General features: G+C 45.2%; 1 protein-coding gene across 2 annotated transcripts in view; it reads right to left on the bottom strand.

Annotated features, from left to right (window-relative positions):
* Positions 1–2,667: 2,667 nt before the first annotated feature.
* tshz3b (teashirt zinc finger homeobox 3b) overlaps positions 2,668–23,101 on the bottom strand; it is a 32,660-nt gene continuing 12,226 nt past the window's right edge. The window contains exons 3-4 of one of the 2 annotated variants that reach the window (XM_037485468.2): positions 7,838–8,035; positions 2,668–7,711 (exon numbers count right to left, since the gene is read on the bottom strand). In XM_037485468.2, the coding sequence (XP_037341365.2) occupies positions 4,401–7,711; positions 7,838–8,035 (3,509 nt within the window). In that variant the 3' untranslated portion in view covers positions 2,668–4,400. Of the gene's footprint in view, positions 8,036–23,101 lie in introns of both variants that reach the window. The other variant, XM_037485461.2, reaches the window with a different exon arrangement.

Below are 23,101 nucleotides of genomic sequence, written 5' to 3'. Positions count from 1 at the left end.
TGTGTAGGCTGTAGCTTTACCTTCAAATAGGTGTGGTACCTTGAACTCCTGCAATGGCTGCAGAGTTTCCCTCTCCTATAGGTAAAAAAGCAAAGTATAGTGGGAAACTCTAAATGTTGTCCTGATGACAACGCAAAGCCCAGGCATCCCGAAACTCACTACAACTCATCTCCAGGAGGGAGACATGAATGACTGTGGTGTCTGCTGGCTAAAAACTACTTCTGTTTTCTGAAACTGAAAATTATCTGTTTGGACTTACTTTATTTCAAAAACGATATTTAGTTTTTGTCCACATTTCTACTGAATAAATGTAGTTATCTTTTTTTCTCTTAGATTTTCATGAAGGGTTAGCCCTCATCAACAAAGTAGGGCATGTTTTAAACACCTGCTCATGAAAATATTTCTGGACGCCATCGACCAAATCTAAATCTATTAAGGCCACCACTGAATATATATCATGTTTCATGGGAAAACAAATAATCCAACATGTGAGGCAGCAATGTGTGAGCAAGAGGGTAAGCCAGAGTGAAAAAAAGAACAGGGGAAAGAAGAAATGGGAACAGTGAAGAAATCCAAAGAAAGCGAGATGGACAGAACGCTCTCCCTGTGCGTCTTTGTGTTGGGAATGTGTTTGCTTGTACCCCGGCTTTATTTGTGTTATGCCGTGTGATTCCATTGTGAGCGGTGGATCCTCCAAGCTTGTATTCCCCACCCTCCCTTCCACACGGCTGCTATAGATAAAGCTATCAGGATCTGCAGCACACCTTCCTGAAATGCATGCGAGCAGCTTACTGGTGTGCAAGCTCTCTCTGTATGTTCCTGGGGGACTCTGACGGTTGCATTGTGTGGGGCTACAATGAGGGTGTGGCATGCTGACACGTAGCACCATCTCCCAAAACCACTATTAAGATGTTAATGTTCACTCGTGTGGCTGGCCAAGGCTGTGTATCCCTTTTACAGAAGCTATCGCTCAATGGAAATGTTTCACACTTTTCATGGGGCCCGCGTTGACCATTTCAGTTAAAGTCGTTGATTTAATGGAAATGTGTCTAGTTTTGCAGGTATTTGATATTGACTAAGACGTTTCAGGAAAAGTCCCCATCTCTAGTCAATTAAATGGTCATTGAAATACAGGAAATGTTAAAAAATGCAATGTCGATAAAAGTTGTGCAGCAAGCATAACTCAGAAAATGAGTTATCCAAGCAGGCTTTAACCAACAGGGTTTAATGCATTACCATTGCATTGAGATCCATACTTAGCACGTGGATGTGAATATGTTTTCCCACATACGTCTGTGTGTGCGGTATCCATTGTCTCCTGCATGCTAGTTTTGAACCTTAATAAGCGCCTTGCTTCTGCTCGTTGGATGTGACGGCAGGGTGAGAGAAAAGGGCTTTCTTACACTTCAATTTCACGCATATTTTCTTTGAGGCTAATGAGAGCCTTAAACACGGTGCCAGACTTCAGGCTGCGCCGTTGAAGGCTGACATTTTCACACACGGTGGCACCTTGTCACTGCGGATGAAGTCCTTCTACCTGGCTGCTGAGGAGGTGTGTGTGTGTTGGCTTTTTGTGTAGCTTTGTGTGTGTGTAAGGAAAAGAAGATCATTTGGTGGCCTTGCCTGGTATGATTCAGAGTGTGCTGAGTGCAGGTGTGTCTAGGTGCCTGTTCATACACTTTTTTTTTTGGGGGGGGGGGTGTTAATTATTAGGTGGCAGAACGGAGCAGAAAAGGCGATGTAGCTCAGGATTACACAGCTCCGTCTCACTTTGATTCATCATGTATGCTTTGTACTTTATGTTTATGCAGTGCAAAGATTTGCCCAGATGTTAATGCAATGAGGTGTTTGTTCTTCATACCCACCTCTGTGTCGTCATTCCCTTATCTGCAGTGAACATATATATATATATATATATATATATATATATATACTGATAATAATGCTTCCTTAACTCTTCGTCCCATCTGCGTCCCATCTTTTACAGTGTTGTTCAGCAAACCTCAGATTGATAGTCACGGGATATCTGCTTAATCACGGCTACGCACAGACGAAAATGATGGAAGAATAAACACTTGGAAGGACCTGCTCCTCTTGTCAGCATTGTTGTCGTATCCTTTGAAGCCTAAACGAACATGACTGCCAGGTGTCTTGCCTCGCAGAAGAAATGCAAAAATGGTGCAAAATGCGAGTTGAAGCTCGAGTTGAAATGAACATATGGAAGGGCATCCCTTTTTAAGTGAGTGGATATGGCTTCGTACTTCCATATCTGTGTGGAAAGAGAGGCTCAGTTTCTTTCTTTTTTTTGTCCCCCACTACTCCCATAAATTGATAATTTGCCTTTTTGTCATCTGATTTTGTTTACTGTTTCTTAGACCTTTTGTTGCAGACTCAGTTTTATTAATGCAGAATATGTCACCAAGACAACCGAGGAGGCTACTGGTAAAAGCCCCCAAATGATGGTGTCTGTTTGCATGTCTAGAAAAATGTGTGTGTGTGTGTGTGTGTTTTCTCGCACGCGGCCCCTGCTGCTGCCACTCACTGTAAACTAGTATGCGGCTCGTCACAGACAGACGTTGACACACTCCCGGTCTAATGTGCTCATTAGGGACTGCACAGCACACACATAATTGATAGCCATGACACACACGATGCGTACACATGGAATTGCAAAAAACAGTTTCCTTTTTTTAATGCTGCAGTAGAAAACAAGGTTATATGAAGTCATATAATGGGGGTTCATTGTCAAGAACAACAACAGAAAACGAAAAGAACAAAATGAAAAAAAGACTCACGGCACAGAATGCATTACAGTATCTGTGCTGTTTACATGCCGATATTTTACACATAAGGATTTTTTTTTTAATTATTTCTCTACCCTGGCAGCTGTCAATTACTTCAGCAGATGAAATGCTAAAATTGTAGCCGAACTTGTCAATCAGGAGGTAAGTGTAACCATGGTTACCTTTCATGTCCCAAAAAGATAAAGCTGCAGTGTGGAATCGTGGCAGAGTAATTGGACAGAACAAAAAATAGGACCAATCGAAAAGGCATTCAACAATATGAAACAACCAAGAGTGCTTATAAATAACAGTTTACATGTGAAATATCTTTATAAACTAACATCTTTTTTGTACAACCTGTAATATCTTTTTTTAGTGTTCATACAGCGGCACATGTAGAGTAGTGTCTGGTAAAAAGAGTCTTTAACCCTTTGAGCACGAGTTGGGAATAAAAAGATTCACCTGTTGTCATCCTTTTGCTACAGTATCTTATTTTTATTGTTTCATTAAATAACACATTTAGAAAACTATTGTGCAAAACAATTTTATTCATGTCTTCATATACTGTGCACCAGCAGACCAGTCATAATCCGTTTAAATTAAAAAATATAAAAATTATGCATAATTTAGACAGGAATTAGTTAATGTTTTTATGTACATATTTTACACAGACCTGAATTAATATAGGTCCCTGATCGACCAAAGTAAATGACTACAGATTTATTTAGTTTTCTTCTGTTTTTTTTTACCACACAGCTTGTGTCAAGTCTGGCAAACATATCTATATATGAAACAAATATTAAGCTCAATATGAACACCTTGCTTTGAATAGAGGATCTCTTCATGTCTAGAGATTAGAATCAACATACCGTTAATCTCAGAAACTGGCATTGTAGACAAAATGTACATTGTCCATCGAATTCTCAATAGCTTCAATAATTCCCATTCTCAAATCTTTATTCAATTGGATCTTAGGTGTAGAAGTGCTTTGACGTACTCAGAGGGTTAAATTTTAAATGCTGACTCCAGCACAAAACAAAACAAGAAGAGAACGAGCGGAAGAGTGGAATAAAAAAAACAAAAATAAAAAATAAATGATGAAAAGTGCACCCAGATTTAGTTATAAAATGTTTAACTAAACAGTTTCATTTATGCATGCAGCTTATCACATCCCAGTGATGTCAAAATATAAAAGGAACTTAATTCCATTTATACAAGTTTCAAAATACACGCCAATTCATTTTAGAATCTCTTTTTTTTTTAAACCTTCATATACTTTATTTTCTCAATGACAACAGCCCCCATCTGCACAATTAAAAAAAAAAAAAGTACTCTATTCCTGTCAAAACAGATCACTGAAATTGAGTGTCTTGGGCAAGAGTGAGACTCTTACTCAGCAACAAAAGGAGAAAAAAAAAACATTGACTGCTACAACAAAAGAAATGTAAAACCATGTGCCAAAACCTAAAACAGTAGTTGCATGGCATCTTTGTGCAGTTCCATCACGTTAATAATCCTTTCTTTTCTTCAAAGGAATTGTCTTTGAAAGGCTTAAGAGAGACAGAGCAAGAAAGAGTCAGCCATTACAAAAGAACACAGCATCGTCCCCAGCAGGTGCTACTGTTTCTCCTGCTCACACACGTACATGAGATGGTCCTCGGGGGACTTTCCATGAGTCTTGCTGAGGTGAAGCTTGACCGCATGCTTGCTCGCAAAAGTCCGGTTGCAGAGCTTGCATCGGTACACGGCCCCGCTGTCGTCGTCGTCGGGGGAGGGTGACGGGGATTCAGTTGAGGGCAGAGGAGCGGTCAAGGATGAGGCCAGGGAGATGGGTAGAGAGGAGGGTAAAGGGTGGCTGGGAGGGTTGAGATTCGAGAGCAGCTTTTCAGAGAGTCCTTTGGTGTAGCGCTGTTGATGATGCTGTTGTTGGTGCGAAATCTGGCTGAGCAGCTGCTCCCCAGAAAGCTTGGCCAGGTCCCTCAGACGGAAGCCCAAGTGGGATTCCAAGTGGCTGACGTAGGTGGACGGTGAGCGGATCTGAGAGGCGCAGTCGCTGCAGAAGAACACTGGGTGACCTGAATCCAAGTTCTTCAAGAACTTGGTGCCACCGGTTCTCCTCAGCTGGTACTTGACATTAGCCAACCAGTGGGATATTGTGGTCATTGAGAGGCCAGTGAAACGGGAGATGTGCATTCTCTCCTGTGGGCTCAGGTCCGACATCATGTATTTTCCATCACTGGTTTGTCGGAGACTGGCGGCAAACTGGGCTTGCAAGATCAGGAGGTGTTGAGGGTTCCAATTGGACTGCCGGCCTTTCCGTTTCTGGGCTGGAGAAATATCCTCTATTTCCTCTTGAGTGACACCTTCGACGTCGGAGCGCTCGGACAGGCTGGTAGGGGTGGAGGACTTGGAGACAGCCTGACTTTCCGTCAAGTTCCTCAACATGTCGGAGATGTCTGACAATGCGTTTTCTCTCAAAGGGGAGCTGGACATAAAGGAAGCTACCGCAGCTGAGGCTTTGGTCATAGTCACAGCAGAGGAGGGAGAAATTGAAGACGGAGTCGTGGTGGCGGAAGAGAGAGCCGTTGAGCCCAAAGAACCCCCGCTGTTGTGTTTGTCAGCATTTTTTCCTTTAGTGAGATCTATGGGTTGGTCGTTGTTTAGATGCTGCTGGTAGAAGTAGCGGTCTAAGCGGTCACCGCTGGTCTTTTTGGTCTGTGATGGCGCGCTGGAAGCAGCCACCGCTGCTTTCTCTGCCAGACTGTTGCTCATCTTGAACAGCATGCTCATGGGGTCAAGGGAGGGCAGGGCGGGCTTAGCGGCCTTCCCCAGGTGGACGTTCATTACTGACTGCAGTGCACTGAGGGGGTTGACGAATGGCTGTTCTGGAGGAGGATGGTCTGTGATGATAGCTGTGCTGCCGCACAGAGAGGCCGGCAGGGGGGATGTCCCAGCAGTGTACTCCACACCATTCTCCACCGACTCTTTTACAGAAATATCTCCATTTGAATCTCTGTGATTGGCCCCACTCCCATCACCTACTGCTTTTTCCGCCCCACTTGTATTCTCTGGAGTTTTACAGCTGCCTGCTCTATTGTCTTTGGGCGACTCTCCTCGGGCCGAGTCCCCTGTCTCGCTGTTGCAGGGTGACGGTGTGGTGCGTCTCAGTGGAGATCCCCTAACAACACCACTGGGCTCTCTCATTTTTTCCTCTACCTTGGCCACTTTCTCTGTCACTTTTTTGACCAGTTCCTCCATCGCATGGAAGTTGTTTTTGGGTAGTGGGGAGTTCTGGCGGCTAGGAGGGGAGATTAGGGGCTGGATCTTACCAGTAGGAGACAGAATCTCCCCTCCGGGGAACATGTATTTGAGGGAAGAGCTCTTCCCAGTGTTGCCAAGCGAGAGCTTCATTATGTTTGGCAGCTGGTAAGCAGCATGGATACTGGGGTATCCACCCCAGCTTGGAGCTCCATTCTGGGCTTTGTTTATGGCTGAGGTGACTGTGTTTTCCAAGGACTTGAGGATGTCAAGACCACCTTTTGGACTTTCATCCAGATCCTCCTCAGTAAGATAAGAGTATTTGGAAGAAATATCAAACTTCACCTCGGCCTCCTCCTCACATCCTGTCTTCTTCTCCTTGATGAGATTACCATTGTTGATGATGGACTCTTTAGTGCATTCTTCCTCCTTCTCTTCCTTTTTTATCTCCACAACCATGGCCGTGGGGGAAATGCTAGTTGGAGGAGGAACTGGAGCAGGTGGAGGGGAGAACGTTGTGGCAGCCAATGGAACGGACTGGAACTTTTCTTCAGCTGTTACATTGGGTTTAGGGGTTGGGACGGACGACTCTATGATGGGCTTGCCTTTCTTAATAGCAGAGTTGGTGACTTTGATAAAGTGTCCGGTCACCATCATATGAGCAGTGAGCTCTTGTAATGTGTCATGAGAGCTACCGCACTCCATGCATTTGAGGATCTGGGACTTCCTGGATTCAAACTGCCAGGCATAGCTGGCACCGTTCTGGTGTCCATAGCGGTTGTTGGGTGTGATGTAAGGATTGGTAACTTTCTGGAGCATATCATTGGAGTCAGTGAGGGAGGTGGGTTTGGGTGTGGTTTCACCATTAGAGTCTGGTGAGCTTGGGATGTCAAGTTCCATGGGGACTCTTTTTCGAGCCGAGGAAATAATCTTTGCGGCCACCGGTGTAACAGGCTCTTTCAGAGGCACTTTCTGGTAGTGTTTTGTCTTGATCATGTGGACACTTAGGTCCTGCAGGGATTCAAAGGAGTGCCCACAGTACATGCACTTGAGAACTTTTTGCGCGTCTTCCTTTCCTTCCATCTCTAGCAAGGACCGCTTTCTTGGTTTGGACCAACGTCTAGTACCCTCACCATCCGGCTCGTGGTTATCATCGCGGTAGTGGCCCGTCTCGTTCATGTGCACGGTGAGCCCCACTAGGGTGTCGTATGCCCCGCTGCAGTCCTTACAGCGGAACTTGCTGGCTCCGGTGAATATGGAGCCATACAGCTTGGAGCTCTGTCGGTACAGCTGGACGGTACTAAAGAGGCTGGGTTCCGTAGACGCGGCGGACACAGCTACTGTGGGGTGTTGAACCATGCCCAGTCTGTTGTGGTGGTTCTGTGAGGCCTGCTGGAGGGTTTTGGCCATAGCTGTCTGGTGCCAGTCATAGCCTCCACTCCCGCAGCTGCTGCTGCTACTGCTGCTGCTGCTGCTGCTGTGACTGCGAGGGGGCTTTTCTGCAGGCGGCTGGCTCAGGTTCAGATTCAGTGTGGACCAATACGAGTTGGTCAGGAAGGAGGTGTAAATGGCCTTCATCTTTTCCAGGCTGTCTGCCACAGAGCCTGTTGTGGCTAATATGGCCTCGTCTCCACTTACTGGGCCAGCAGTATTGGCAACATCCATCATGACTGAGGAGGAAGAAATGGAAAGGGCGTTTGTTGGGTCTTTCGATAGGAGGATATCATCCTCGTTTTTAAGAGAGGATATCTCAAAATCAGACATTCTGTCACTGGATTCGCTCAGGTGAGACTCACTGTCCAGTTCTTGACCAGAATAGTCAGCAGGGTTGGGGGAATCATGAAAGCCTGTGGATCCTGGCCTGTCCTTGAGAAAGAAGTCCTTCTCCTGACATAGGAACTTGGAGGCAGGCTCTTCTCCTTCCTGAGCTGAGTCATCTCCATCCAGGTCCTCATCCAACAGGGCTGCTTCCTTCTCATCTTCAGGGACGTATGCTGCTCAGGCAGAGAAAAGAACAAAAAGAGAGAGAGAGAGTCATTTGTTAGAACCACATTGACAGCTCATCAATTGATGGAAACTCTCAACTCTGTATTTCTGTTTCTACAGCAGGCGGATAACTGATCGAAACACAAGATACTGACAATCACACGTTTTCAAGAGGAAACAGAGCAAACACTTCTGTTAATGATTCTGTATATTCACAAGGGTGAATATAGAACAGCGTTTTCAAATGAAGTTGCGACCCCCTCTGCTTCTCCCTCCTCCCTAGGTCTTTGTTCTGTACTGCAGAAAACCAGAGACCAGAGACCAGTGGGGGGAGAGAAAGATGGAAAAAAGAGAAGGATGGAAAAACGTTGCTTTACGCAGAACTTGCCACCTTATTCTTCTCAAGGGGCAACAGCTTGAAATTAAAACTAAATTTGAAATTAATGAAGCACATTCTGGTGGTGGCATTCGTTTCTGAAGTAATAAATTACTTGTATCAACCTCGCAGACAGCAGTTCCTGTCTGTCAATTAATATGTCTTACGCTTCTTCTGCAGACTCTAATGCATTCCCTAACAGACACACTCGCCATTTAAATTAAGCATGCATTTCCACTCATTACACTGCTCTGCCCTCGCCTCCTCGTAAATAAAAATGAATGAATGTACGTTTGCCTGCAACAAATCTCTCCCCGCAAAAACCCATTTGCTTCAATTACCAAAGATTAGAAAAAGTTTAGAGTTATTATTTACAGTTTAGCTTCGGGAGAGGGCTTGAGGCTTTCAATTTATATTCAAATCCCTCTAGTTTAAGAATAATACGATGGAAATCATATCGAGAAAATATGTATCAAGACAAATCGCAGTCTCGCCTCTTTGTACATTTATGAATGTTTTATTTAGTTAATAAGTCTATCAAACGGGAAAAAAAATAATGAGAAACGTTGCGTGCTCACACTTTGTGATTAAGGCTGGGTTTCTGGATATGGACGGCAGCACACACAACACGCATACACAAAGCTCTTGTTTTAGCAACCCCACTGGCAAAGAAGAGGAGCGCGTGTCTGAACGCCGGTGCCCGGCATTCCTTCCTGCAACAGAACATCGCTCATCCGAGCTGGTATGTAAACACAGAGCGAGCCGGTAAGTGGGACGGGCGTGGCGCGGAAGCATAATCAATCCAACGCGATCATTGTGTTATCTCTCATCTGAGAGAATGCGTGAGTTCAATTCCTTCTAAACGACAAAAAAGAGAAATGGTTTGCAGGGTACCTGGGTTGACAAGACGGGCTTCCACATAATACCTGCACCACCTGCAAGCCACATCATACAACAACACACTTACAGGCTGTTGCACACTTCCATCTCCCACTGAGCATGTGTATGTGCGAGTACTGCATCAGCAGCAACACAGACTGGAGTCCCTGTCATTGCCAGGCTAGCGGTTGCCATCGGCGATGATACGCCACACCACCGTGGGACAAACAGGTGCACAGAGACACAGATTTCCCAGAGCCCATCACACATTATACAGAGACACACACACACACAGACCGATGGTACTGTAACTGCTGTAGTCTTAACTCTTTGCCTTTAGGCCTTCTCAGGAACTTCTCTGTAGAACGTGCAGTCGGCTCCAGTGCTCAGTCTAACATAACACAGATTCATTTTCAACACTTACAACATGTTATCTTTTACAATAAATGCTGTATTGTGCAATTTAAAAATGTGCAGGGTCACATAACCCTTATCTACATTCTAGTGTTTGTTTTATATTGTAATAAGGTACATCCTATAAAAACTTGCATTTGAGCTACATATTTTTATATTTACGCATATACAACACACACACACACACACACACTCCCTTTCAGAGCATCCCCCACTACGCCTCGGAGACGCATCCACCCGCCGGCACATGCTCGCAGCCGAGCCGACCCACATGTACATGCCATCTGTTCTGAATCAGCCAAAACGACAGCTGTTTAAGAGAACAATGCTGCGGCTGAGGAAACACAGCAGCCCGCCGCTCTCATCAGGGCCAAACATCAACGTGAAATCTCCTTTAAATCACGAAAACGCGCACGCTCCGCTTTGAATTAGCTGCCTTTGTGTGGGATGAGAACATGCCTGTGCCTGTGTGTACCTGCAAATGTGTGATTTGTGCAGAGATGCATGCAGGGGGATCGTGGAGACCAGCGCGTGCTGCGTGGAACCCTCGGCATGGAGGCGGCATCCACCTGCGCGGAGCGTGGAGCAGTGCACCGGGTTCCGGACTCGTTCGAGGTACAGTATGTTGAAGTGTAGAAACCTTTAGTATGCTTTGACAGAAAGTGTGGCAACAAATTGATGCAGCTGCTTGCATCGAATATAGTCTGCAATGACGCAATGAAGTTCTTTTGAATCATCGTAATAGAAATACCCAGATTAGACCACATTAGATGTATCCATTCAATACCAATATCAAGCTTTCTGTTATTCTGAAAACATGGCGCTTTAGTTCATTTTGAACTTGGCTTCCTTTGGCGCGTCGCCATCCACTGAAACCTTTCTGGCAATGTTTCTGTTTTGTTAAGTACAATACTGCCTTTTATCCATTATTTCAAGCTATTTTATTTGACCTCACTGGCAGAGTCCTGCGTAGTCAGCCTGTCCAAGCTGGTTGTAAATATACTTAAATTCAATCCCACATTAATTTGTAATCATATCACTATCGATTTCAAATCATAACTACTACTTTTGTGTACGCATGAATGTTTCAGTCAAGCCAACGCACACATTTTTCAAAAAAGTGAGGATTCCCCGATAATGCTCCAGCCCGGGAGAAGACAGTCAAGGGTAGCTGTTAGAATCCAATGTTTAGCATCCCTTTGCCTCTGCAGAGTAATGGAGCAAACAACTCACCAACGGGGGCTGCTTTGAGTTACAATCCTCCCAATAACTGCCCTGTTGTTCACTTACCGGCAGACTTATTCTTTTTTTTTTCCGAACCCTGAGCCCCACTGTAATGGCCCTAAAGGATTCAAGAGAGCGTCTGCTCATTGTCCCACTCGTTCTTATGCCAGAACTTGGCACGACGTGGCTTCACCGGGGGGGGGGGGGGGGATGGAAGGTTGGACCGAAATCAAGACCGGGGGCCACAAACCACACTCACACACAGTGGAGCACAGGCAGAGATGATCCCCAAGGCTGCTGGCCTGTGTCCAGGCTGCAAGGGTTGAAAACGCTACAGATAAATTTGGAAGAAACACACACACACACACACACACACAAACACACAAGCAGGATACCACAAGGAGCTGAAGAAGGCCGGGCCAAACGCACCAGGCGTGCAGGTGCTCTTTTAATTAGCAGAGAGAAAAAGAGAGGGTTCCAGATGAATTGTCAGCAGGGTGGGAGACATGGTTTGAACTCGGTTCTGGCCGGGAGAGATCGCCAATTTAAAAAATAAAAAATAGGAGGGAGAGCAAACACCGGACTTGTTTCTGGGAGGGTGGCAGAGGAAGGGCTCACTCGGGTTATGACGTCTAAGTAGAAACCCCAAATCCCTTACTACGACAGCAAGTACCTCAGAGAACACACAGAACCTTGGATTGACGGAGGAGAAGCTGCGATTCACAGAACCAGTCAGTGATGAGGAAATGCCTGGGCACTGTGCAGATGTTATGATGTTAGGGAACGCTCTATCATGCTTATATAACCACTTAACAGCCCTAGCAGACACACAGGCACGACATCCTTGCCTGTTTACACTTCAGCCCGTGTCTCCGTGTCACACAAGGAGACGGACCGACCACGTCAGCTGCAGCAGGGGAAGGTGTTGGGTCGGGACGCCTGGGGCGTGTCTGTAGGCCCGAGATGAAAGCAGCCCAGCAGAATGTGGCTTCTCTCAGCCCCCCCCCCCCCCCCTCCCCCTCCTCACACCATTTCCTAGTTGATAAGATCCTATAATCTCCCCTCCCTCCGTCCCTCCCACCCCCTTTTCCATCCCGCCCCAATCACCAGCGCGAACCACATTAATGAAGTTAATTGAACCTGAGATCGATAATACTTAATTATTTTGATTTGACATGCAGAGACAAATTGGTGGGATGGCTCCTGTGTGTGTGTGTGTGTGTGTGCAGCACAAAAGGTGTTTAACGGGGAACGGCTGTCTGCGGTGAGTACCTCGGGATTGGCGAGGCGTGCCATCGATATCTCATGAGGGGTTCGATCGACCTCCAGACTCCCAGACGAGTTCTGCCTCCAAGCGGCTCCGCGGTTTTTACAAACTTGTTACATATTTACGTTTTTATGGATTATGGCGCGCTAATCGCTTCTTGGAAAAAACACCGTGTGTGTGTGATGAGTCACCACGAAAGGCCAGTAGGACGTGAGAATTTGTCTTTGATAAATAGTGGGCAACTGTATATGGTAAAAAAAAAAGCCTGGTGAGAGCTGAGGAAATATGTCAAGAGGGACGAGCGCACGTAATTAAGAGAATATTCTACACATTTTCAAAATAAAACATTTCTCAGAAAAAAAAGGTAAATGACAGAAACAAAAATGTATTCTTTCTGTGGTATTTAAGAGTAGTAGAACACAAATTGAGTTAATAAAATGCTACTACTATGCTGTTGTTGCTATAAATAATTGTGTTATTTATTATTTGATGGCTTTTAAATACTATTTTTTGTTTGCTGTAGAGTGTACTGTTCATATATTCACAGGAATGGACCGTGTATGAATTATTTCAATGTGGGACTAGCTTCAAGCTGATAAGCAATAATGAACAGCAAGATAGTCCTAAATATGCAAAATGCCTTTCAAAATAAAAAGCAGAGATAATATTAGCATACACAGCACACAGTGGTGCTGTAAGCGAGAGGGGGAGGCGCGTGAGAGGGGGGAGATTAGATTCGGAGGGGGCAACAGTTAGTCCGTGTGCCTGTCTACATCTGTGGCGCGTTGCAGCATACTGCAATCGTGCGATTATTCAGAAGCAGGGATGCTATTGTAGCACTGCTGGTGTGTGTCCGTACATGTGTGTGTGTGTGTGTGTGAGCAGCGTTGGCCTGGCTAATCATCTCCCCATGCCACTCAGCTGGGGAGCTGCTGACACTGTATTTACATGCTGCTGTTACAGTGCCAATACAACAGCGTATGCCTGGGCTTGAGAGCTACTGACAAACCTGCTGGGGTCTGTGTGTGTGTGTGTTTGTGTGTGTGTGTGTGTGAATATTATACAGGTGCAGTATTTATTCAGGAAAAACAGGACTGTTTTCGTACAAATCAAATGTAGCAAATTAGTCTGATGCTGCACAGTGGGGAATGAATACCTAAACAATTATTCTTAAATGTGGTAATAAATGTGGGAAAAAGCAGGCATTTTCAGTAAAACTCAAAACACTAACAAGCTAAATTGTAAATAGAAATGGTAAATAAAGAAAGCAAATGTGTGTCCATTAATTTGAAAGGCAGTATTGGCAAATATGTGCAACACTTTGCATACTGAACACATATTTTCCACTGTCGCACAATAACAGGCGCTAGTCGTCCGTAGCAACGAGCCTCTACGTGACCTCTCTCCGACTGTACTCGCTCATTAAGGAGGAGCTGGGAGGGATGCGTGGACGTAAACCTGAAGCCCTCCACTACCACGTCACATCCAGATGATGCAAACGTCAAGCATGCTGCGAAAGGAGAAATAACCAGCGGCTTAAAAGCCTAGCAGGAAGTGTGTTTGTAACATTATGATCATCATAATGTGAATATTATAACACCAATACCACTCTGATGATCTAAAACCAGCCAGACACACAGGGAATCAATGTTCCTAGAACACTCTGAGCAGGGGGGGGGGTTGCACTGTTGAAGGTCAGTGTATTAACTACAGTAGAAAGCAAATGTGCTTTATTTTCACCATATTTAGAATATGGCTGAACTGAAAGTAAAACTTGTCTGCTTTCTCTTTTAAGAGCCTGTTGACAAAAAAATACGAGTAGTAAAGTTTCCTTTTCAGTTGTGTTCCTATGGAGCCAAATCCAGGTCAAAAGTTTTGTTCATTCGAGAAAAAAAATGTGAACGCCCCTCTCAATCGACGCCCCGCCCCCTACGCCACATCAGGGTCAAAAGGCTGAATGTGAGAAAAAAGATCCGAACGCGAAAAAAAGTTTTGAACCTGAAAAAAAAGTTTTGAATCTGAAAATATAAAATCTGCAACCCAAAAATATTATACAGTGAATATCAAAGAATAAATACAAGTGAAGAATGAAAAAGAATATTTTGTAAAACTGAGTCAAAACTATATTCAACCCGTAAATTATTTTTCGTCCAATAATTTTTATTTTGAATACAGTGTAACAACTTTCAGGTTCACATTTTTTCGAATGAAAAAAACCTTTGACCTGGATTTGGCTCTTTGGACAAAACAGTAAACACAGTGTGAGCTTATAGTGATTTGCTGTGCTCCTTCAAACTAAAAGCATCTACTCTGGGCGATGTACTGTTCATGGATAAGAATACAATATGCTGCAACTTCGGTGGATTGGAAAGAAAAGCTCTCCACCAGGAGCCTAACTAATAGAACGTGTGTGTGTGTGTGTGTGTGTGTGACCACGTACCATGTGCAAACACTGTTAACTGGATGACAACATTTCTAATCCATGATTACTACTAAAAGGAGTACGAAGCTACGCTAACTAGCAGAGACTACGTATATCTCTTGCTGATTCTTGAGGAGGACACGTGCTTGCCATTTACTAGCGCCCCATCATTAGGTGCATCTCTTTATCTCTTTCATGAGAAAGCAGGGTGTAGTAGCAGAAGACGGGTTGAGAAATGTATAGAAAAACGTTGTGTGCTTTTTTTTTATGTGGGGAAACACACATACGCGGGCAGCGATGTGGAGCCCATTCACCACCAATATTCTCAGTGGTCAGTAAGTGATCTTCTGCTTGTGCCTTAATCACATAGCTTGCACTTGGAGCAGACACGCTCTTCAAAGCTCACATGGCAACCTCGGGTCATGAGCACGCGTCCACGGGGGATGTGTGTGTGTGCGTGTGTGTGTGTGTTAAAAACAAGCGGGATGTGCAGAGTTAGTCAAGCGGCGCTGAGCGGGACGCGTCCTTTCAACCATCTCCCATTTGTTTCTCCCCTCCAATCTCCCTCCCATCCCCATACCTCCCACTCGTCCTGTGCTTTCCCTCCCTCCTCACTGCCATTTCCTCTCTCTCTCTCTCTCTTTATGCCTGCATCATGTCCAGTCCACACACATAGACCTCATGTTTGTCTATTTCATTTGTTTTTCCAAATATTCCTCTTTTCCCATCTCTCGTGGGTGAGGGGGGGGGGGGGGGGGGGGGAATACAGATTATCAGATTTCCCAAGAAGGCAAAGGGTAGACATTCACTGTCGCACACACAAAATCCCTCAACGTGTGCAATACAGGAAGTAAAATGCTAAATAGAAAAAACATACAACCCAGCTAAGTTGGTGCTTTTGAAGTCTGAAAAATGTGTTAATGTTCAACCCCTACACTCACACACTGACACTGTCAGAAACACACACTAGTGGTTAGCTGCCGGGTGTCTATTACCTGCCAGTCTGCCTTGATCTCTTTGGACAGCTCTGATCAAAAGATGTCATCCGACCTACTCGGCTGGGCCTCGCTAGGGAAGTTTGCAAGGGGGAACGTGAGTGTGTGTGTGTGTGTGCGTGTGTGTGTGTGTGTTTGTTTGGCAGTAAATCACACAGCGAACTGGGTGTAAATAAAAACGACAGGATCACTTTAAGGTCCCGTCAGGTAGGCAGGAAGCGATTATGATAACGCCCGCTCGGCTCCAACGCAGACGGACACACTTAAATCCACCGGGCCGCGCGTAGAATACAGCGGCCCGCTTCCCTTCTCGCTGTGTGTGCCTTTCTTATCTTCCCTTCATTTATTTTCTTCTATCTCTGGCGCAATATTGACTTGTTTTGCCGGATTAGGGCTGGCGCAGGCCCGAGGTGCATCTGCCGAGGACAGATTCAACGCGAGCGTCCCTCCAAGGGCGGATATCAGGCCCCTTTTTAACGAATCAGCATACAGCAAGAGGGGGGGGGGGGGGTGATTGCATGGCAAGTCATCAGCACACTCACGGTCACACACAACACACGTAGACGCTGCCGCATGTGAAAGATGTAGTGCATCTTCTCCGTATGGACGAAAAGAGAATCCCCTCTCCACCCTCCAAGAAAAGGATTTGTAAAGCGAACAAAAAAACCTTCTAAAGGAAGCCTCGTCCGAGCAATAAAAGGTGTAAAATGGGAGGGGTTTTTTTTTAGAGGAAAGAAAAACGGCAAGCAATAAAGCTGGAAAACAGCACTGCTCCGAGGCAATTTAGACTGCAAAACACAAACCATTAAGTTTGTGCATTATCTTTTAATTTAATCTTGAATGATTTATAATCCATCACGCAAGGCTTCAACCATATCCAATTATTCTCTGCTGCTTGATTGACAACAAAGGTGATTTATTAAACTAATAAAAACTGATGGGCTCTCCACTATGCTCTGAAAATAACCAGCCGGACCGAGAGCTCAAAGACACTTTGCCCACAAACACACCTCCCTCCCGAGAGGTAGCGGATCGATGCCTTGTGCGCGGACGAGTCTTCTGTGTACGTGGGGGGGGGAAACGCAAAGGCCTTTGAACAATCGCATAAGTATCGCTTTACTTAAAAGAGAAATCGGTCTCCATCTGTTCCCGTCACTCTCGCTGCGCCAGATGTGTCGGAAATCAAAGTGTCAGGCTCAGTGACGAGCGATGGTTCCAACCCCGGACCCCCCTACCCCCCCTCTACACCCCCCCCCCCCCCCCACCCAATGCAAGGACGAGTGATTATATTAGGCTTTAATTCCTCCATCCACAGCATATATGTCATCTTAGCCTCCGCTTTATCTGCTAATGTTACGCTCAATCACTTGATATTAATGGAAAAACACAGAGCCGGGGGGGGGGGGGGGTAATGGTGGAGGGTGGTGATTGGTGGGTGAGTGTGTGTGTGTGTGTCTTTGTTGATGAATGAGGGTGGGGTGGCGTGGAGAGGGTTAACGTTCCTGAGTTTACATGAATATCAATGTAGGAGACTGCCTTTAAGAAATATTTGCATGTTTACAGCGGCACGTATGAGGCTCATTTAACGAGGCTCACATGTTTTAATGCGACTACGCAAACACGCACACACACACACACACACACACAGACTACACAGCCTGTTTTCACAAGGTATCGTCGAAATGTTTGAACATGTGGCACATTGTGAAGTCGGGTTTTGGGGGTGACGGTCTAAATTAATGCTGCAATTCTACACTTATTAGAAACACATGTTGTGATGAAGAGAGGAGGAAATGACGTAAGCCTCACCTTCTAGGGTTTAACATGAGGTTAGAAGAGTTAAAGGAAAAGAAGTGTAAGATTTGGTCAGAAACCAGAATCAACCTATTGGGAGTTTCAGTGTTGACTTCAGGTAGATTTCAGAAAGAGGACTATGACTGGTGTTGCCGAGCAATTAAGTAGGCAGAATCAATATGACCCCTGGACCCCATGAGCAACGCCACCCAATGCTATACCTCGGTTGGTGACCTGTCAGCTCCAGTATGTAGGCATGCAGCACCGGCTGCTAACAGCAAGCGTTACTAGCTAGATTTAAGGCTGACTCCTATTTGTTTGGGGCATGAGGCTCGGCATGTGGAGGGTGTTGAGTAAGAGTTAAGGAATCACTGTAATTATAATATGAAGAGGAATCTGGAAACACCCAGAGAAAACCACTCAGCCCTAAGAAGCTTCTCTTCTTTCTCACCCAAAACAAATGACAAAATTTTCAAAAATAAACCTAATCAATATTTGTAATCAGATGAAGAACACCTAATGGCTCCATCTCTGCACCAACAGCAGTTGTGGAATTGGATTCTTTTTGTGTGACTTCAGTGCTTCTTATTCCTGTTACAGTGTCTGTTCTGTCTTGTGCTTTGGCGACACACACACGCCTGCATGTCGTGCCAATAAGACAGAACACGAATTGCAGAGCTGAATACTGGAAGGAAACAAAGTAAGCAATCATTAATTCACCACTGGTCCACAATGTGTTTCTACGACAACGAATTGCCACACTCTCATACACCCCCCCTCCCCCCTCCCCCCCACACACCCATATAAAAGCGTCATCAGAACTACATATTGTTCTACGATGGCATAAAAACGCATTATGATGTTTAAATTTCCAAACCTGCGGCCTTGCTTTGCATGAAACATCACAGGATGGTTTCCTACAAAGTCGTTATCAAAAGCTCGCTAATTCTGATCTCTAAGGTTTTTTTAAACATTAACTTCCCTTTTAAATCCCCTTCACGGCGATGTGCCTTAGAGTCTGTTTCTGGCTGTTGATTCGGGGTAAGCGGGTCATTAGCGCGTGGTGCTTCACCTGGTGGATCTCTGGCCCTCAACACCTTTCCTCTTCACCAGGGGGCACAGTGTCTGAGTGCGGGGGATTGTCTGTGGAGGGGCCCTTTGGGTTTTCAGTTTCAAAGCCCTGAATTAGTGTGTCTGCGACAGTGTGGGAGTGTGTGTGTGTTTCAAGCAGGGGCGGGTAAATACACAGGCAGCGATGAATAATGTCAGGAAGGAGGCCGCCATTTTTAATCATGTAATTAGCCCTGAAGACTAGAAGAAACAGATGAAAGGTCTTTTATGTCACAGGAACAGTTGCAAAATGGAGTCAGTGATGTGTGTGTGTGTGTGTGTGTGTGTGTGTGTGTGTGTATTTTTCAGTATATGGAAGAGCCCGACAGACATGTCTGCCTGGCTACAGGTACAGCAACAAGCCCATTAAGGCCAAACACACACAATGTTGTTATGGCAACAAGGCCTTAAAGGGGAGACATAAATTCACATGCAAACACACACAGGAGATGAAGGAGATGAGAAGGGGAGAGAAAATCCCTTCTCTCGTATAGATTATAAAAAATATTCTTATTTATTTTCTAGACCCCCCTATCCACAGTCTGAGGCCCTTTTACGTCGTTGGGGGCATCGCGTCGAGCCCAGGGATGCCTGCGCATTAAAACAGCGTTGATAGGGGAGACGGCCGCTCTTCAACGTTCCTCCAAAAACGATTTCCCTTCATGTTAAAACCATAAAACAGTTACAAAATCTATAACAATAACATCAAATTAATTTTGGTCAAAGCACGTATTAATCGCCTCTGCTTTCAGGACCCGGGACAGCGCACACACAGAGCGACAAAACAGAAATTTGTGGTAAGTCAAAAAAAACAACTGAATCTGGCAGTAAATATGTTCATTTTTAAAAATAAAATAATTTCATATTATGTTCTCCAGATTGTCACCTCACACACACACACACACACACACAGTCACGATGTTTTGGCCCATTCTGAAAAATGGCGTTAAAATTTAATTAAAAATCTGTTTATATGTATCTCTATTCATTCACCACATTGATATTGTGTGTGTGTGTGTGCCATCCCCACTCATCTCGTGGTGTTTAACTAAAAATACCTCCAGTATAAAGAGCAAAGGAGCTTCATCCAGACTAGATCACATTATCTGTTTGAGAGAGAAGAAGAAAGCTACATTTGTACCCATCACCCTGGGCACTGAGGACAAAAACAATGGGTTGCATTTATCCGGGCGGGATGCTGACAAATTTGACCGGACAGCTTTTTAAAAATGCGCGATCACCAAAAAGGAGACATTTTTTGTCTCCTTTTGAATGAGCATGAGGTGAGGGAATGTGACAGAATTGCATAATTCATTTTTGAGCTGGTTGTTTAACAGCTGATGTTGATGAATAAGACGCTTTCATTCAAACGCTGCATTTCATTTGGAGGACAGATGAAAACAAATGCACAGCTTCTATCTCTCAGAGTGCTTCGAGGATTCTTTTTCATGTATTGCTTTTTGCACTACCAAAGAAAACCACCTCACAGCCAATGCTGATTCATTTGAATACACAAATATGGGAAGTTACAAGCTTTCAAGTGAGAGCAGGGAGTCTCAATCTGAGTCCAGCAATCATTTTTTGGATATATTTTTCCCGAGTGATAGATCTCACATTTTGGCTTTCATCCCAGAGCCACCCAGCGTCTCCTTCCCATCACGGAAGTTGTTGGGAAACAGAATGCAACGCCAGGTGCTGATGCCGAGTGAAATGATGCTTGTGTGACATCAGGGAGTTAAACGGCACACGTTGTTGTTTAAATCACCGCTGATACCACGATTCAGGAATACGCAACGCTATTTTAAAAGAGCTTAGTCTCGGCACACCCAGATAAAAGTTTCGGGGTGATGGGGTCGGACCCCTCTGGAGCTCGGCGTCTCATTGATTGGCAGTGGAAGTAAAAGTCTTCTGTTTCCGATGTTGCACTCGTACAGTAGCAGCTGGGGCTGTGCGGGGAGAGGCGTTTAACGGCCAAGCTTATAACGCTCGATGGATCGATAGCGACATGTTAACCAATCAAGGTCCTATTGACTGGGTTAGAAGTGCTAATGAAAGACACACACACACACACACACACAAATGCACCTCCTTCCTGCTCTTTTCCCGCGCTCTCTTGTCTTCCCCCGACCGTGGGTCGCTTATGATTCTGAATCCCGGAGCGCCTTTAAATAACCATTGTTCTTTCATTTGGTTCGTTTAGCTCTCCGACATGGAATGTGTGTGTGTGTGTGTGCGTGTTAGAGAGAGAGAGGGTTCAAGTGAGACTGCATATAACCTGGGGCAAGACTCGAGGCTACATCACTCCTCGAAGAGTGGCAGGGAAATAGAAAGCTAAAAAAAAAAAAGGTTAAATGCTGACTGATGCTGTGTGTGCTGCTCCTCGTCCGTGTATTTCTATAGCTACACTCTCTCCCTCTCTATCCTTCCTGACTAGTATCTACCCGCCGGGTCCTCCTGTCAGTCTGCAAGACAGTCCCTAAAGATAAAGGTAAAATATAGCAAAGCGTGGTGGATTCTTTCAAATAGAGTGCCAATATTTAAAAAGGTAATAGATGGATGATAGAGTATTGATCAGTAAATAAGGCACAGTCTACTGCTCGCAATGTTTTTGTTTTTCATTAGATGGCGAAGGCGGTGAAATTATAAGACAGCACATTTCTTGGTCCCAGTCCATTGCTGCGGCAACAACTAAACACTTTAGGGGATCATTGCATTTCTGGCTAAGACGGTAACAAAGTAGTTCAAGAACATTAAGGCTTGACATTTCTAAAACAACACTCTTTTAAAGTCATGCGCTGCGAGGACATTCTGGTGTGTGGAACACCGTTGGGCCAATAAAAGTCAAACACCTCCCGTAACCAAAACAAAGGCAGTTTCAAGTGTATCACATCTTTAATTTCCTTCTGGAATATTGTTTTTCCAAGAATTACAGATTTAAAACCAATAAGCTTATTCATAAAAATAATATAAAAACTTCTCAGACGGCCTAAAACGAACCAGGGGCCACATACAGGACAGTCTTTCCCACGCTGCTGTTATGTCTGCAGGCCCAGCTGTTGGGGTTCGGTTCGGCCAGTGTGATAGCTCGGTGTGAACCTCCAGATAACGGATAGCGATGAGAAACTGAGGGACGTCAAAACACATGGGGGGGGGGGGGGGGGGGGGGGCTGAAGAGATCACAGATGTGACACAGAGGAGAAGAGGATTCTACAGCACTGATGTAGGAAATGCACGCGCGGAGGCCGAGATGAGCGTTTATCTGAAGTGAATACGCATTAATACGTTCAAACAGATCTTTGAATGATTCTCATTGTAAAAGTATCCTCGTATCCTCACACTAAAGATAGTCTCATCATCTACCCTTGGTGTGTACCATCCAGTTTCCTCGTCTCCATTTTTATTTGTTATTTTGGTTCAATGCCTGAAATAAGGTATGTGAGCTTAAAAGATTTTAAAGTGTCGTTCTACGACACTAAATATGTCAGTTCATACCCAGAACATGGTCTCATGAAAAGGCGCCTGTCGAAAGTGGACTATTTTCAGATCATCAGGCCGAACATTAGACTCATGTGACTAGTTACGCTTCAAAAAAACCATAAAGGTGGCCAAGAGCTACTATATGACGCTCCTGGGACCAATACGACATTGCATTCGTTAATATAGAACTTTTCTAGGAAATAAACGGGGTGGGAGGTAAAGGCGACTGAAAGGGAGAGGGCTCTGCTTTGCTTCAGCGCGGAGCGTCGTTGTGCTAAGAATGAGGAGTGAAGGTAACTGTGAAGATAGACCTTCTCCCCCTTCGCGCCCGGCTTCCACTGCCCACAAATGTTCAGAGCGGCGAGGGCTCCTTTGATGGCGCGCTCCGCAGGAAGCAGAGCGACTCCTTCAGACATCGCGCCCCCTGTCACATCATCCGCTCCTCCACTTAAGGTAAGAATCTCTCATCTTTGCCACAGTGACAGCGGATTTGGACGCCACTAGCTGAAGGGGACGCTGCGTCCCACACCCGCTTTTAAGAGCTCTTTCATTCCGGCTGCCAACGCCTTTTTCAGAAAATCCGTTCTTTCCCTTTTTATTCTCCAGCCCATCTTCTCATAGTTAAATGGAGCAGAGCAGCTGACGAACAGGAGAGCCCGTTTTATCTGCCTCACTCCTTCCACTCCTCCACGAGTGTTTGAGAGGGGGGGGGGGGGGGGGGATACTTGTGAGAAGCGAGGGACAATCTCAAAGAACCATTTGAGCATTTTACTGCAAAGAAGCGAGGCAAAGAATGAGTCCTCCTCCTCTCATCTTTTCCCTCCTCCCCCTCCCTTCTGGGTAAAACCCAGGACCAAGTACCAGCAAGGGTCATATCTTTTTAATTATCTTTCCCGCCTTTGATTAATTATTCAGCGTGACAACGGCGCGTTGGTAATGCTTTTCACCTGCCGCTGCTGACTGACGGCCCCTCTGTTGAACTCAAAAGCAAACAGCTGCTGCCATGATCGCCTAGCAACCGGCCCGTGATGGATGAGTACCAGAGATGGATGGCCACAATAAATCACCACGTCTGCCTTGGCGCTATAGAAACCTGGCAGAGTGAGAGGGGAGGGG

The sequence above is a fragment of the Pungitius pungitius genome, chromosome 4, assembly GCF_949316345.1.
Source record: "Pungitius pungitius chromosome 4, fPunPun2.1, whole genome shotgun sequence".
NCBI classification, from domain to species: domain Eukaryota; kingdom Metazoa; phylum Chordata; class Actinopteri; order Perciformes; family Gasterosteidae; genus Pungitius; species Pungitius pungitius.
The sequence above is the reverse complement of the archived record's forward strand: the minus strand, read 5'-3'. Positions and strand labels throughout refer to the sequence as shown.